Source organism: Rhamphochromis sp. 'chilingali' (assembly GCF_963969265.1).
Source record: "Rhamphochromis sp. 'chilingali' genome assembly, chromosome: 2".
Lineage (NCBI taxonomy): Eukaryota > Metazoa > Chordata > Actinopteri > Cichliformes > Cichlidae > Rhamphochromis > Rhamphochromis sp. 'chilingali'.
This window is the reverse complement of record NC_137930.1, coordinates 29285285-29298422: the sequence shown is the minus strand read 5'-3', so window position 1 is coordinate 29298422 and position 13138 is coordinate 29285285. Positions and strand designations below refer to the sequence as shown.

Sequence of the window (13138 nt, the reverse complement as noted above, 5' to 3'; positions counted from 1 at the left end):
AGCAAACGGACAAGGGGAAGTTCTTCCTCAAGGAAGAGGAGGAAGAAGAAGAGGAGGAGGACTGAGAATGTGTGGTGGAGGAATAGGGGAAAGAGGCCGCAAATAATGCCATCACATTGAGACAGATCTGTGATGCCATCCTTCAGGACAATCATATTCCAGAATATAAACACATTAAGCATCTGCACAATAGACTGGGTTTTCAAGAAGCATCAGATGACAATGAAACAAATCTACAGGGTACCATTTGAGAGGAACTCTGACCGAGTGAAGGATCTGCGCTACCAGTATGTAAATGTAAGTCAGTTACTGGTTGTCTCTCATTATAACCTTACCTGTAATCACAGTAAGCAGTAGTTCACTTATTTGGTTTCAATACCTCCTTTACCTGATTTCAGAATCAGTATTTTCTTCATCTGACTTTAAGAATTTCAACAGAAAACTGCAGTTTACTGTATGATACGATTCTCATTATAATCCTTATTTTGTTGTCTCCCAATCAAATCTATCTAATACTGTAGGTTTTACTGTAACATCTCAGTAAGTCATCAGTATTTCCCACTCCCCTTTCTATCAAATACCCCTGCAGTACTTCCTCATAGGCCTATCACTAGTTTAGAACCACTGGAGCAGTGGCCTGTAGTATATTGAACCTGTGGGGGAGAACATGTAATTGTCTAACTGTAGTATATGACTCTTCTGTATGACTGATTTTATGTTCTTTACTCTATTTTAGAGAATAATGGCATTGGAAGGACATGAGACCCCTCACATCCTGGTGTTCATGGATGAAGCTGGCTTCAACCTGGCCAAGGGCCGAAGACGTGGCCGTAATATTATTGGCCACCGGGCCACAGTGGATGTCCCAGGTCAGCGAGGGGGCAATATAACTATGTGTGCTGCCATTTCTGAGAATGGTGTGGCCACTCACATCCCCAGTCTTGGCCCATACAACACACACAAGCTCCTCATCTTCTTGGATCGCCTTTATACCGATTTTATCCCTGAAAATGAGAGAGGTCTCATAGGGCCTCACCTACCCATTCATGTAATTGTGTGGGACAATGTCAATTTCCACCATAGCCCACTCATTAGGAGCTGGTTTGCAACGCATCCAAGGATGGTCATGGGGTTCCTACCACCTTACTCTCCTTTCCTCAATCCGATAGAGGAGTTTTTCTCTGCTTGGAGCTGGAGAGTGTATGAGCATCATGCTCAGGATCAGCCGTTCCTGCTCCATGCTATGGACGCAGCGTGTGACGACATTACAGGAGATCAATGCAGGGGATGGTTGCGGCATGCACGCCGTGTCTTCCCTCGTTGCATTGCTAGAGAAAGTATCCGCTGTGATGTGGACGAGAATCTGTGGCCAGACGGACAACAGCGTGTAAATAATCAGGAGGGTGAAGACAGTGGACAAGAGCGGGAGAATGAGTACAGCGACCACTGAATAAGTCCTTGTTTTTTGATTTTGTGTTCATACAATTTACTACTGTAATGTACATTTTCTTTTTACATATGTATGAAACTTTCTTTGCGTGTGAATAAAAAATGGTTATAACTTCCTTGGTAGTGTGAGTGCAATCTGTGATGTCAAACCTTGGAGGCTACTCTTTTCTGTCGTATATTGTTGGTCCTCTGCCATAGTGACAAAACATCTAAACATTTTGTATGGCAGTACTCACACAATGCCAAAGGGATGATGCATTTTGGGGGCACTGACTATTCAGATTAGAAAGAAATGTAGTTTTGACACATGAGTGAACAGTTTTAGGAGAGATATGAGCTTTTGCAGGTGGACCATGTTGTTGTGATCAACCATCCAGGTTTATTTTGACAAAAGCACCAAGAATGATGAGAATGTCCCATCTGTGTCGAGAAATGAGCCAAAGCTATTGAGAAGGATCTTTGCCATTTTGGAGACACTGACTGTTTAAATGCGAAAGGGATTTAGATTGAAGCCTGTGTGAACAGTTTTGGAAGAGATATGAGCTTTTGCGGGTGAGCTATAGTGTTGTGCTAAACTGTAAGAGTGTTTTGCCAAATGATCTTAGAGTTTTGAGAATGTAATTTCTGTTTCAAGAAATGAGCCAAACCAATGGAGAAAAACTGTAACAGGAAGAAACCTCTGGGAGAACCAGGTTTAGATTTGACAATTAAACGGTTGTTTGGACTTTGGTATATGTGCTCTGTGCTTGAAGCTATTGACTCTCTCATTTTTTATTCAGTGTAGTTGTACCAAAGTACAAAACTGATATATACATATATATATAGATATGCATACGTATGTATAGATAGATAGATAGATAGATAGATAGATAGATAGATAGATAGATAGATAGATTTTATTTTAAAGGTAAAGGCAATATTTCTATTAGTGAAATGTATGTATAACTTTGAAAGTCTATAGCTATAACTACATGGAAGTCTACAGAGTCATCATTAGTGCAAATATATCATTTTCAATACACACTTAGCGTGTAGAATATGGAGTATGAAATTATTTCATAGGACATTTTTAAGCATAAAATATCACTCAACTGAATGTAATGCAGAAAGTGAGCGTGTGTTCACCAATCATATAAACCATAAACACATAAATAAATAATAAATAAATAATTATGACCCACTACCCATGGGAAAGATGAAACTTTCGTCTTAGTTTTGTATTTCATGACACTTTTAGATGGGAGTATTGAAGAAAGTAAGATTATTCAGGTAACCTCTGATACAGGATGCAGCAACATCTGTTGATATTTGTTGATCAACAGTAATACACCTTTAAGCACAATTTTTTTTTCATTAGTGAACTACTTTTGCAAATGACCACCTCTGGCTCTACACAAAATGGCAAAACAAATGAACTGCATGTATGTTCATGTGTATATAGTTTACACATGAATGTGAAGCAAACACAGTCAAGGTATTATAAACTGTAGTTGAACGACTAGTTTCATTATTAGTCAGTTGATGCAAGGATGTTTATGTGTTAAGTTTACAGGTGAATGTCTTACATATGTTTGTGTTATTCTGTTATTACAAAAGATTGCTATGCTGCTGCTCATTTTTATGATCCACTCGTATCGGTTTAATAAAAGGTCACGCTGACCTTGCAGCTTACTGTGAATATGTAACAGTACACCTCTACACTATGCAACTTAAGGTTGTCCACACCTTGACCCCACGCGGGTACACTTCAATACTGTGGAGGGCTCACTGCAGGTTGCAGGCTGGGACAGACTGGGGCTGACTGGGATGGGCTTGTCTCCTTGTTAGAGCCTGTTTCTACTGCAGTGCTATTTGAAAACACTCCAACCCTTCTGCAGTGCGCTGGAGCCCAAAACTGATGTTGAATGACTCCCCTTTTTCTGCCCAACCCACCCACACTCACTCTAAGTTGTACATCACACCACCACCGCCCTCATAGGGCATCTAAAAGCACCTCAAGGTTCTGAGTCGACAGCCCTACAGCAAATATATCTGTCTGAAATCCTGCAGCCAGTATCAGGGCCCGAAGAGAACGTCATGGGACAGTGATCAAGGGCACAGTAAAGTCTGCAAACAGAGAGACTGGGGTGTGGCTCCTGGAGTATAATTACTTACAATACACGATGGCGCTTAGAATAGGCAGACATGCATAAACAGGGCGAGAAAGTCATTGTGACTTTCTCTGTATCCCTCTCTGTCTTCCTCTCTCTCTTCTTCTCTCGCTGTCTGCCTTTCTGTCTCTGGAGCAATCTAAAATTGGCCAAGCTTGATGCATTTGTACTGCCTGACTAAACCTTTCAGCAGAAGGAAATGAGGGGGGGGACATAAACTGTAGATCAAGGTGATAATTATTATTATTATTATTTGAAAAGCTTTAAATTTAAAGTGCAATCTCCAGATGTGCAATAAAGTATCTGTCTTGGTCCTTATGTCCGCACTGGCTTTGCAGGATTTTAAATATGGTTGCACTTGCAGAGGAGAGGTTTGAGAATTTTGACAGAATTAAATAAGCAGTGGAGGGGAAAAAAGGCGGATGCAGCTGTTTGTGGTGCATTACCTTCAACAATCATTTTCACATTGATCAAAGTCACACGATATTTGAGTGAAGCTTCAAGATTGACAGAAGATCAATACCCTGATGGCCCAAGCCACAATGCAGCCAACCTACACAGTGAGGCTTCATTTGTTGAGGGTGAAATGTCCTTATCAAATGCTTCGATAACTCACAAATCCCATGCAAAAATCCTACTAACTTGGAAGAAAGTTTACGTGCAGCATGTACAAATATAAACACTGACTATTACAGTGTTGTAGCTAAAACACATTTCCGTGTAGGTTGTACAGACTAATTTCTAAACAGTTCTGTAAATTAACAAAGATTATATTTTGTCATGATGGAGATTAAAAAGAAAACAAAAGTCGGTTAACCAAGTTATTGAATGAATACCTGATGTTTAGACATTCAATTGTAAGAACAGACTGTGTCAGGAGTTGGAAAATTCAGTGTACTTTGTAGCTGTGCCTTAACCTAAACAGACTTCTCTTCATGAAAATTAATCCAGCTTCTTTATGATGATATTTTTCTTTTCACGGAAGTTTGGAAATCAATTAATGGTTAGAAGTGTTGGTAAACAGAAAAAACACTCAACTTTAAAGTTTGAATTATCTGTATGTGTGGCCATAGATGTTTGATAAGGTAAGCTATTTATTTGGGATGGAGTGCCACTATAACTCACTTGGTTGAGCAGGTTGCCTATATGCCAAAAGGCTTCTAAGGAAGGCACAGGCTTTATTCCACCCTGGGCCATTTCCTGCAAGTCATTCCACCTTGATCTCCTCCTACTTTAATATAAGCTCTTTACTGCTCTGTCCAACAAAGACTAAAAATCCCACCCCCTCAAAAAATGGCTTGTTTTTGACTACCCTGTGCAGCAGTGATCCAAAAAGACAAACTATGGACAATATTAATGTAAACACAAAAATACAGCATGCAGACAGGAACGCACACACACACACACACACACACACACACACACACACACACACACACACACACACACACACACACACACACACACACGCTGTGGATCACTGGGTGGGCACTCCCTTTTACCTTCTTTATACCGTATTATTGACAAGAAGGATAAGAATGTTTATTTTTTCAACCGAGAATAAATGCAACTGATACTGCTGTTGAACTGCATGTTGCTGTCCATGGTGCTGAACTAAGAGGGGGCTACATCTATCTATCTATCTATCTATCTATCTATCTATCTATCTATCTATCTATCTATCTACTTTGTCAGGTTACTTTAAGCCGGACACCCACGTAACCCGTATAGCCCACGTGGTTCAGGCTGAACGGGACCCTGGACCATTAGCAGACGGCCCGAGGGGGATGCGCCCTCCCCTCCCCCTATTTCAGTGGATGGAATAAAATTGCCTCATACTTGCTTTGGCAACTGCAGAGCCTCGGATATATAAGGAGCACGCAGAGGAGGTCTCAGTCGCTGTGAGAGCCACACACCCCTCACCTGCACGCACACATACACCCACATAAACGTTCGCCACACTCCTGCACGTCCTGCACCGTCCTCCTTCATTCTTGCGCACATCCCCTTCTGTGGTCTAACCGGATGAGTTACCCGGTGGACACTGTAGGGAGTCCCTTCAGAAGAACTATGGATACCAGAACGACCAGCTATGGCTACAGCCGCTCCAGCGGCACCCCCTCCAGCGGCTTTCGGTCCCAGTCCTGGTCCCGGGCCAGTCCCGGCTCCACCGTGACCACGTCTTACAAGAGGAGCGTGAATATGCCGGCAACCCGGGCATACAGCTCAGCTGTGCTGAGCTCCGCCGACAGCGTTGATTATAGTCAAACCTCTATCCTGAACGGAGACTACAAGCGTTCTAACGAGAAAGAGCAACTTCAAGGGCTCAATGACCGGTTTGTTGTTTACATTGACAAGGTGCACTACCTGGAGCAGCAGAACAAGCAGATCGAGGCGGAGATCCAGGCACTGCGGCACAAACAGGTGTCGCGCTCCCAGATGGACGACCTCTATGACCAGGAGCTGCGGGAGCTACGGGAGCTGCTGGAGCAAATCCACCATGACAAGGCACAAATTCAGCTCGACACGGACCACATCGACGAGGACATCCAGCGGATCAGAGACCGCTTTGAAGAAGAAGCTCGCATCCGAGAGGAGACAGAGGCCATAATCCGTGTCCTGAAGAAGGACATGAGCGACTCGGAGTTGGTAAAGTCTGAGTTGGAGAAGAAAGTTCAGTCGCTGCAGGATGAAATCGCCTTCATCCGCAACAATCACGAGGAAGAAGTCAGCGACCTCATCGCCCAGATTCAGGCGTCTCAGGTGACAGTGGAAAGGAAAGACCTCCAGAAGGCTGACATCACCGAGGCTCTCCGGGAGATTCGAAGCGAACTGGAGGGCCACTCCAACCAGAACCTGCAGCAGGTGGAAAACTGGTTCATGTGCCGCTACGTCAAGCTGACCGAGGCTGCAGAGCAAAACAAGGACGCCATAAAGTCCGCCCGTGACGAGATAGCCGACTATCGCCGTCAGCTGCAGTCCAAGACGGTGGAGCTGGAGTCCGTCCGCGGTACAAGAGACTCACTGGAGAGACAGCTCAATGACATCGAGGACCGCCACAACAGCGACCTGGCCAGCCTGCAGGTAAGAAGGCAGCCCGGTAAGAGCGGTGAGTGGGCTGAGAACAGACGTTCAACTCTAAAACAAGGCAATTCTGTTTTGAAATGTCATAGATTATTCTTAAAGAATTGTGTAGCCTGTTTTTAAAACTTGATAAAAGAGTTGATGTTCTTAATAGGACACATTTATGTTTTACTGACGCAGCATTTAAGCGTGAGCCTTTAAAATCAAATAAAAAAAAGATTCACAAATATAAAATATTAGTTTCTATTATCTTTGACAGGTTCTGTAACATTTGTCCCCTTCTGCCTAACTGTGACTGTTCAGCACAAACACTTTTCTCTTAAGCAGGCTGATTGTATTCACAAGCTGGAGAGATTTCCAAGAGTCACGAAATGGTTAAAAGGGAATCGCTGCAGCAGACTCTCTCTCTCCCGCTCTCTCTCTCTCTCTTGCTGAGTCAGAGGCAATGGGTCGATGCCTTGATTGGCTCTGTCCTTGCATCACACCACTGAGATTTTAGGGCGAGGGTGGGGGTGTATTGAAAGAGTGCGGAGGCTGCCCTTGAAACAGAGGCATTCAACATCTCTAGAATACTGTATTGCGTCAGAATGTATTAAAAAGCAAGCAGCCTTGTTGCGCAGAGTCTGCAGAGTTTACAGAAAGACATGGGCAGCACTGCAACAGATAATTTGGAAAAACTATTAAGGCTTCAAAAAAAATTTGCATAATACATGAAGACTGGTTTTGAGCACTGGACCTCGTATTGCATTTAAATTATTCAACATATTCAACCCTATAACAACAGCTGATTTTTGTGTATTTCACTCAGGAAACAATTCACCAGCTGGATAATGAGCTCAAGAGCACCAAATGGGAGATGGCTCGTCACCTGCGCGAGTACCAGGACCTGCTCAATGTCAAGATGGCCTTAGACATTGAAATAGCTGCATACAGGTACAGGATACACTCATGCACAATTGAAATTTAATTTTGAAACAATATTTGCAGTCCTTTTCATATAGAAGCATACTTTAAATATCTGATTTATGCATTTGTTACACTAGGAAACTCCTAGAGGGTGAGGAGACCCACTTCAGCACTTTTCCTTACCGCCAGACTGTCACCACCACTAAAATCTCTAAGCCTAAGTCGGAGCCCACAAAGCTTAAGGTGCAGCACAAGTTTGTGGAGGAGATCATTGAGGAGACAAGGGTTGAGGATGAGAAGGCTGAAATGGATGAGGCCCTGGCAGAGCTAGCGCAAGAGCTCTCTGCCACACAGGAAGGAGAGGAGGGTGAAGAGGAAGAAGGGGAGGAGAAGGCAGAGGGAGAGGAAGCAGAGGGTGAGGTGGAAGAGGGAGAAGGAGAGGAGGGAGGAGAAGCAGAAGAAGAAGTCGTAGCTGTCACTGAAGCCAAAGTTAGCTCAAGTGCGCCCAGCAAGGAGGAAGAGGAGGATGAAAAAGGTGGTGATGAGGGAGAAGAGGGAGAGGGAGAAGGTGGTGAGGATGAGAAGGAAGAAGAAGCAGAGGGAGAAGGTGGTGAGGGTGAGGATGAGGGAGAAAAGGGGGATGATGCAGAGGGAGGTGATGAAGAAGGAGAGGGAGGAGGAGAGGAGGAAGAAGTTGAGGAGACAATGTTGTGCACCAAAGCTCCAGAGTCTAAAGCCTCTCCTGACAAAGAGAAGGCTGGAGACAAAGAGGGCAGTGGAGAAGAGGAGGGAGCAGGTGCTGAAGAAGAGAGTGGAGATCAGGATGAAGATGCAGGTAGTGACAAAGCATCCAAAAGTGGAGATGAGAAGGAGGAAAAAGAGGATGCAGGCAAAAAGGGAGATGAGAAGAAGGGAAAAGATGAGCCAGACTCAGAACCAGCTGTAACCCAGACAGAGGCTCCAAAAACTGAAGCTACAAAGGCCGAGGCCAAGAAAGAAGATGCTCCTAAATCTGAGGAAACAAAACCTGAATTTCCAAAGAAAGAAGAAGCTCCCAAAACAGAGGGATCAAAACCTGACTCTCCAAAGTCAGATTCCCCAAAGCCTGCGTCTCCCAAATCTGAATCCCCTAGGCCTGCCTCCCCCAAGTCTGAATCCCCTAAGCCTGCCTCCCCCAAGTCTGAATCTCCTAGACCTGCCTCCCCCAAGTCTGAATCTCCTAGACCTGCCTCCCCCAAGTCTGAATCCCCTAAGCCTGCCTCCCCCAAGTCTGAATCACCAAAACCAGAGTCTCCTAAATCTGAATCTCCCAAGCCTGCTTCTCCTAAAGCAGAGTCTCCAAAAGAAGCATCCCCAAAATCTAGCTCCCCAAAAGCTGAATCCCCAAAGACCGAGACCGCAAAGCCTGAGGCTCCTAAAAGCACTGAAGACAAGACTGAGAAAAAGAGCGAGCCAACAGAAGAGAAGAAAGTTGAAAAGAAAGATGTTGCCATGAACGGTGACATAGACAAGAGTAGCCCTGAGGAGAAAGAGAAGAAGGATGAAGGAAAAGAAGCTGATGTGATCACCAACGGCGTAGACGAGAGTCCTGTCAAGGAAGACGGCAGCCAGAAGGTTGTGATCACCAAGACCGTGGAGACAATCACCACCGGAGAGGATGGGTCAAAGCATGTCATCAAGTCCGTCACTGTGACCGAAACAGTGAAGGAGGCGGAAGAGATGCTGCAGGAGAAACTGGTCTCTACTAAGAAGACCGAGAAACACTCCACTCAGTCCATCAAGCAGGTGACGGAGAGTGAGTGAGCGAGCAGAGAAGGAGGGGAGGAAGGGGAGAGAACAACACAAGCAATCAATCCAGAACTAACATAACAAAGAAAATCATACAGCTAGAGCGATGTAATAAAGATAACCACTCTCAAACATACAAAACAAGTCAGAGCGAGAAGACAAAAGTTAAACGCTACAAATTTCAAAAATGCATGTTGAGTGAAAGCTTCAAACGGGCTTCACAGCAGACGCGGACAGGAGCAAGTGACTGAGATATTTTATTCTTCCTTATATTTTTTCCTTTCTGCAGTTAGTGGGTGAGCTCACGAATGGGTGGGTGCTTGGGTGGGTGGGGTGTCTCTGCATGTTAGCTCAGGGGAGCGGAATACTTTCCTCTCTGTATGGTAGAAATACACCTTAAAAAGAGTAAATACTAGAAAGCAATCAATAAACAATATTACTGCGGAGAGGGTTTTGGAGTTGAAGCAAAAGTGGGGGACTGGCGGATGGAGGGTCCTCGATGCAGACATATGTATTCTACTGACGAAGCCTTACTTGACACGTGAAGATACCAACTGAGCCAAAAAGAAACTAACAACAACAAATACACAGCCAACAGTGACGGAAGAAATGGACGGTGATATGATAAACACAATACCATATACATCCATTTACCGAAGCAGATAAAGCTTAAGAAACCTAAAGAAACTCCTAGCCTTAAACATGCTTTTTATCAGTGTCTGTTATGTTTACCTGACTGCAACTGAAAAAAATATATACTGTAAATGATAGAAACATGCATTCCTGTATGCATAGGATGGACTTGAATTTAAATACAGAATTTAATGAGGTGCTACTGTTTGCAATCCCATGACTTTACTCATCATGAACAATTTCCCAGCAGCATTTGCTCAATAAATGTCATAAAGATCTTCAAAACGCCAACTGTCTGTTGTCACTTTATTATTCTTTTAATCATATTTTTTGCAACTGTATACAGCACTGCAGCAATACAGCATTACAGCTACGGAATATTACATAGTTTATTAGCAATTGAATGTAGTTACTGTGGTTTGTTTCCTGTCAACAGCAACATAAACCCAGCAGTGACGACAGATGTGATCACTAACAGGCTGGGTGCAGAAAATCAGTATTAAATAGCATCAGTGTCTTTTTAAAAACCCACCACAAGGGTTCCAAAAGCCTAATTTAATGACGTGGACCAGTGTGTGTTTGTGTGTAAATGGCATTTTTAAACAACAACAACAACAAAAAAAAAATCACATTAGGAGAGATAACAGAATATTAACTACAGGGAGCTATTTGAGATAATTGGGAAAACAATGCCATGGGCGATCTTGGTTGGGTGTCACTGGTTAATCATTAGTATCAGCATGAATTTCATTTAAAAATAAATGCATGGAAATAAAGTATCTCGTAGTGTACTCGCACTTCTCCGCATTGCACCAGTTTAGAAACATTAAGTCCTGGACAAGCGAGTTTGGTTCTTGTTGCTACTTTTCTTTTTAAAGAAACCAAACGAACTTGGCAGTCATGGAAGCTCGTTTCTCTGGCCTCCATTCCTCTCTTTCTTTATCCGTAAACTTTGGCTGTGTGGTGTTTAAATTAAAATAAAAGTATGTCTTAAAAGTGAGAAGCGTCACTTTTAAGCATCTATCCCTTTACTGGCACCGAGCCCAAGGCTGCTGCGCTTTAGTGATGTGCGATACCACTGATTTCCTTTCCGATCCCATACCAAGTAAAATTCAGGGTGGTATTGACGATACTGATCCGATACCGATACTTTGTACAAAAACGTATTTTATTTATTGTATCTTTTATTGTATCTCAAATTATAGCGTCAACATGATTACAGGATATCAGAGTACTCGTTCTTATCACTTAATAATGCAGAATTCATAGAAATAAAAAAACTGAAGTTGTGCGCTATTTGAACACGCTGCCTGCCTGCAGCACTAAAGGACTCCGCGAGAGACGTCATATTCTGTGATATGATTTACTCTGAGGTGTTTGACGAGGTTAGTGGTGTGGCCACAACACCTCACTTTCTTGCCACATGTATCACAAGTCTCGGCTGTTTGTGGAGGTAAAATACGGCCACACATGACTCCATTTACGCTCAGCCATTGTTGTGAGTGCGCACGCCAAGGGGCTGCAACACATTTATACAGCCATATTTCGCATATGACTATGAAAGGCGGAAGAGGAAGTAGTTCCTTCGAATGTAGACAATCCGAATGTTATAGTTTCTTTCCACTGTGTTCCTGTTAATGATAAACTACAAATTTACCCTAAATTACTAAAATATCAATATTTTAATATGCGAATCGATTCAAGAACATGAATGACTGGTATCGGAGGAATCGATATTTCAGTATCGATCCGCATATCACTACTGCGCTTATAGACTATAGTATGGCTATAGACTGTAAATAAAAGATGGATGCATACATACAATACCTTGCTAATCAGAGGTGGGAAGTAACTACGTACAAATACTTCTTTACTGTGCTTAAGTAGAATTTTCAGGTATCTGAACTTTTACATGAGTATTTATTTTTCTGACAACTTTCAACTACATTTCCCCTTCATTTTTAAACAAATATCTGCACTTTCTTGTAGTGTTTTTATTATATTATATTTATATTAAATTGTGTTTGCAGTACTTCAGAATGTGACTAGCACTACAGAAGAGGAGGAAGCCTGAAGGGATGTTACATCAAGCGAAGCAAAGATGAATTTTGCATTTAAGCTGATGATGTTTAGATTCATTCACTGACTTCCAACTTTATACAGTCTAGTGTAAAGACAGTATAAACAAAGTAGTGTCACTGTAGGGGATGGACATCAGCCAGTTCAGTTGCATAAATCCACAAAGAGCAACAGGTCAGCTGTTCACATCATGTACACCAAGAATATCTACTGAAGCTTATATTAGAAATTATTGTGAGTTGTGATTATTTTCCCCATGCTGATCCAGTACACAGATCACTACACGGGGTTTCCCGACCTGCTGAATCCCACCCACTTTAACCCCTGCCTTGTTTTACTGTTTAGGTGTGGAGGGAAAGTCCTCGTCTGCAACGTAGGTGACAGAAAATAGCATTTTTGTTTTAAATTTTCTTTCACTGCATGTGCCCTGTATAATAGATTCAAACACAGCAGTTTGATTGAAATTAGAACGTTAAAATGTTAATAATTTCTATATTCTCATATACTAATATTTAATTATTATTATATTAATATAGCACAAGGTTCAGTTACATTTGTACAAAAATGGCTAGTAGAATTGTGTAGCTACTTTTTCCATTGTTAGTAAATTCAGAGCCTGTACTTTTTTTTTGCTTTTACTTGAGTAAAAAAGTCACTTCAGTACTACAACTTTTACTGGAGTAAAGGCATCTGTACTTCTACTTAAATAAAGAAAGTCAGTACTTTTGTCACTCCTGCTGCTAATCAATGGTAGTAATCAATGCTAATAAACCTAAAATGCCCTACAAGGCACTCACATCACAAACATTGGCGACATTTCCAGTTCAGTGACTCCCAGTCTACCAACAACAGCAGCCTGTGTCAGCAAACTCCACCCCTTAAATCACAATTCAAATGATTCAGCAGGTGAAGGTGGTAACTATCCATAAACACCAAAAATATCTCTGTTATAGTCTGAAAACATGCCTTTTAATGCTCTGAACTTCACTACTCTCAATTCCTTCTGTAGGGAATTCAATTAGATCACAATGCTTTAATGTAATTGGTGA

General features: G+C 42.5%; 1 protein-coding gene across 1 annotated transcript; it reads left to right on the top strand.

Moving 5' to 3' along the window:
• Nucleotides 1-5458: 5458 nt before the first annotated feature.
• Nucleotides 5459-10293, top strand: nefma (neurofilament medium chain a). The gene is made up of 3 exons (XM_080876709.1): nucleotides 5459-6683; nucleotides 7492-7616; nucleotides 7727-10293. Exons 1-3 carry the CDS (start codon nucleotides 5625-5627, stop codon nucleotides 9390-9392), a joined length of 2850 nt encoding a protein of 949 aa, XP_080732835.1. The 5' UTR covers nucleotides 5459-5624; the 3' UTR covers nucleotides 9393-10293.
• The last annotated feature ends 2845 nt before the right edge of the window (nucleotides 10294-13138 follow it).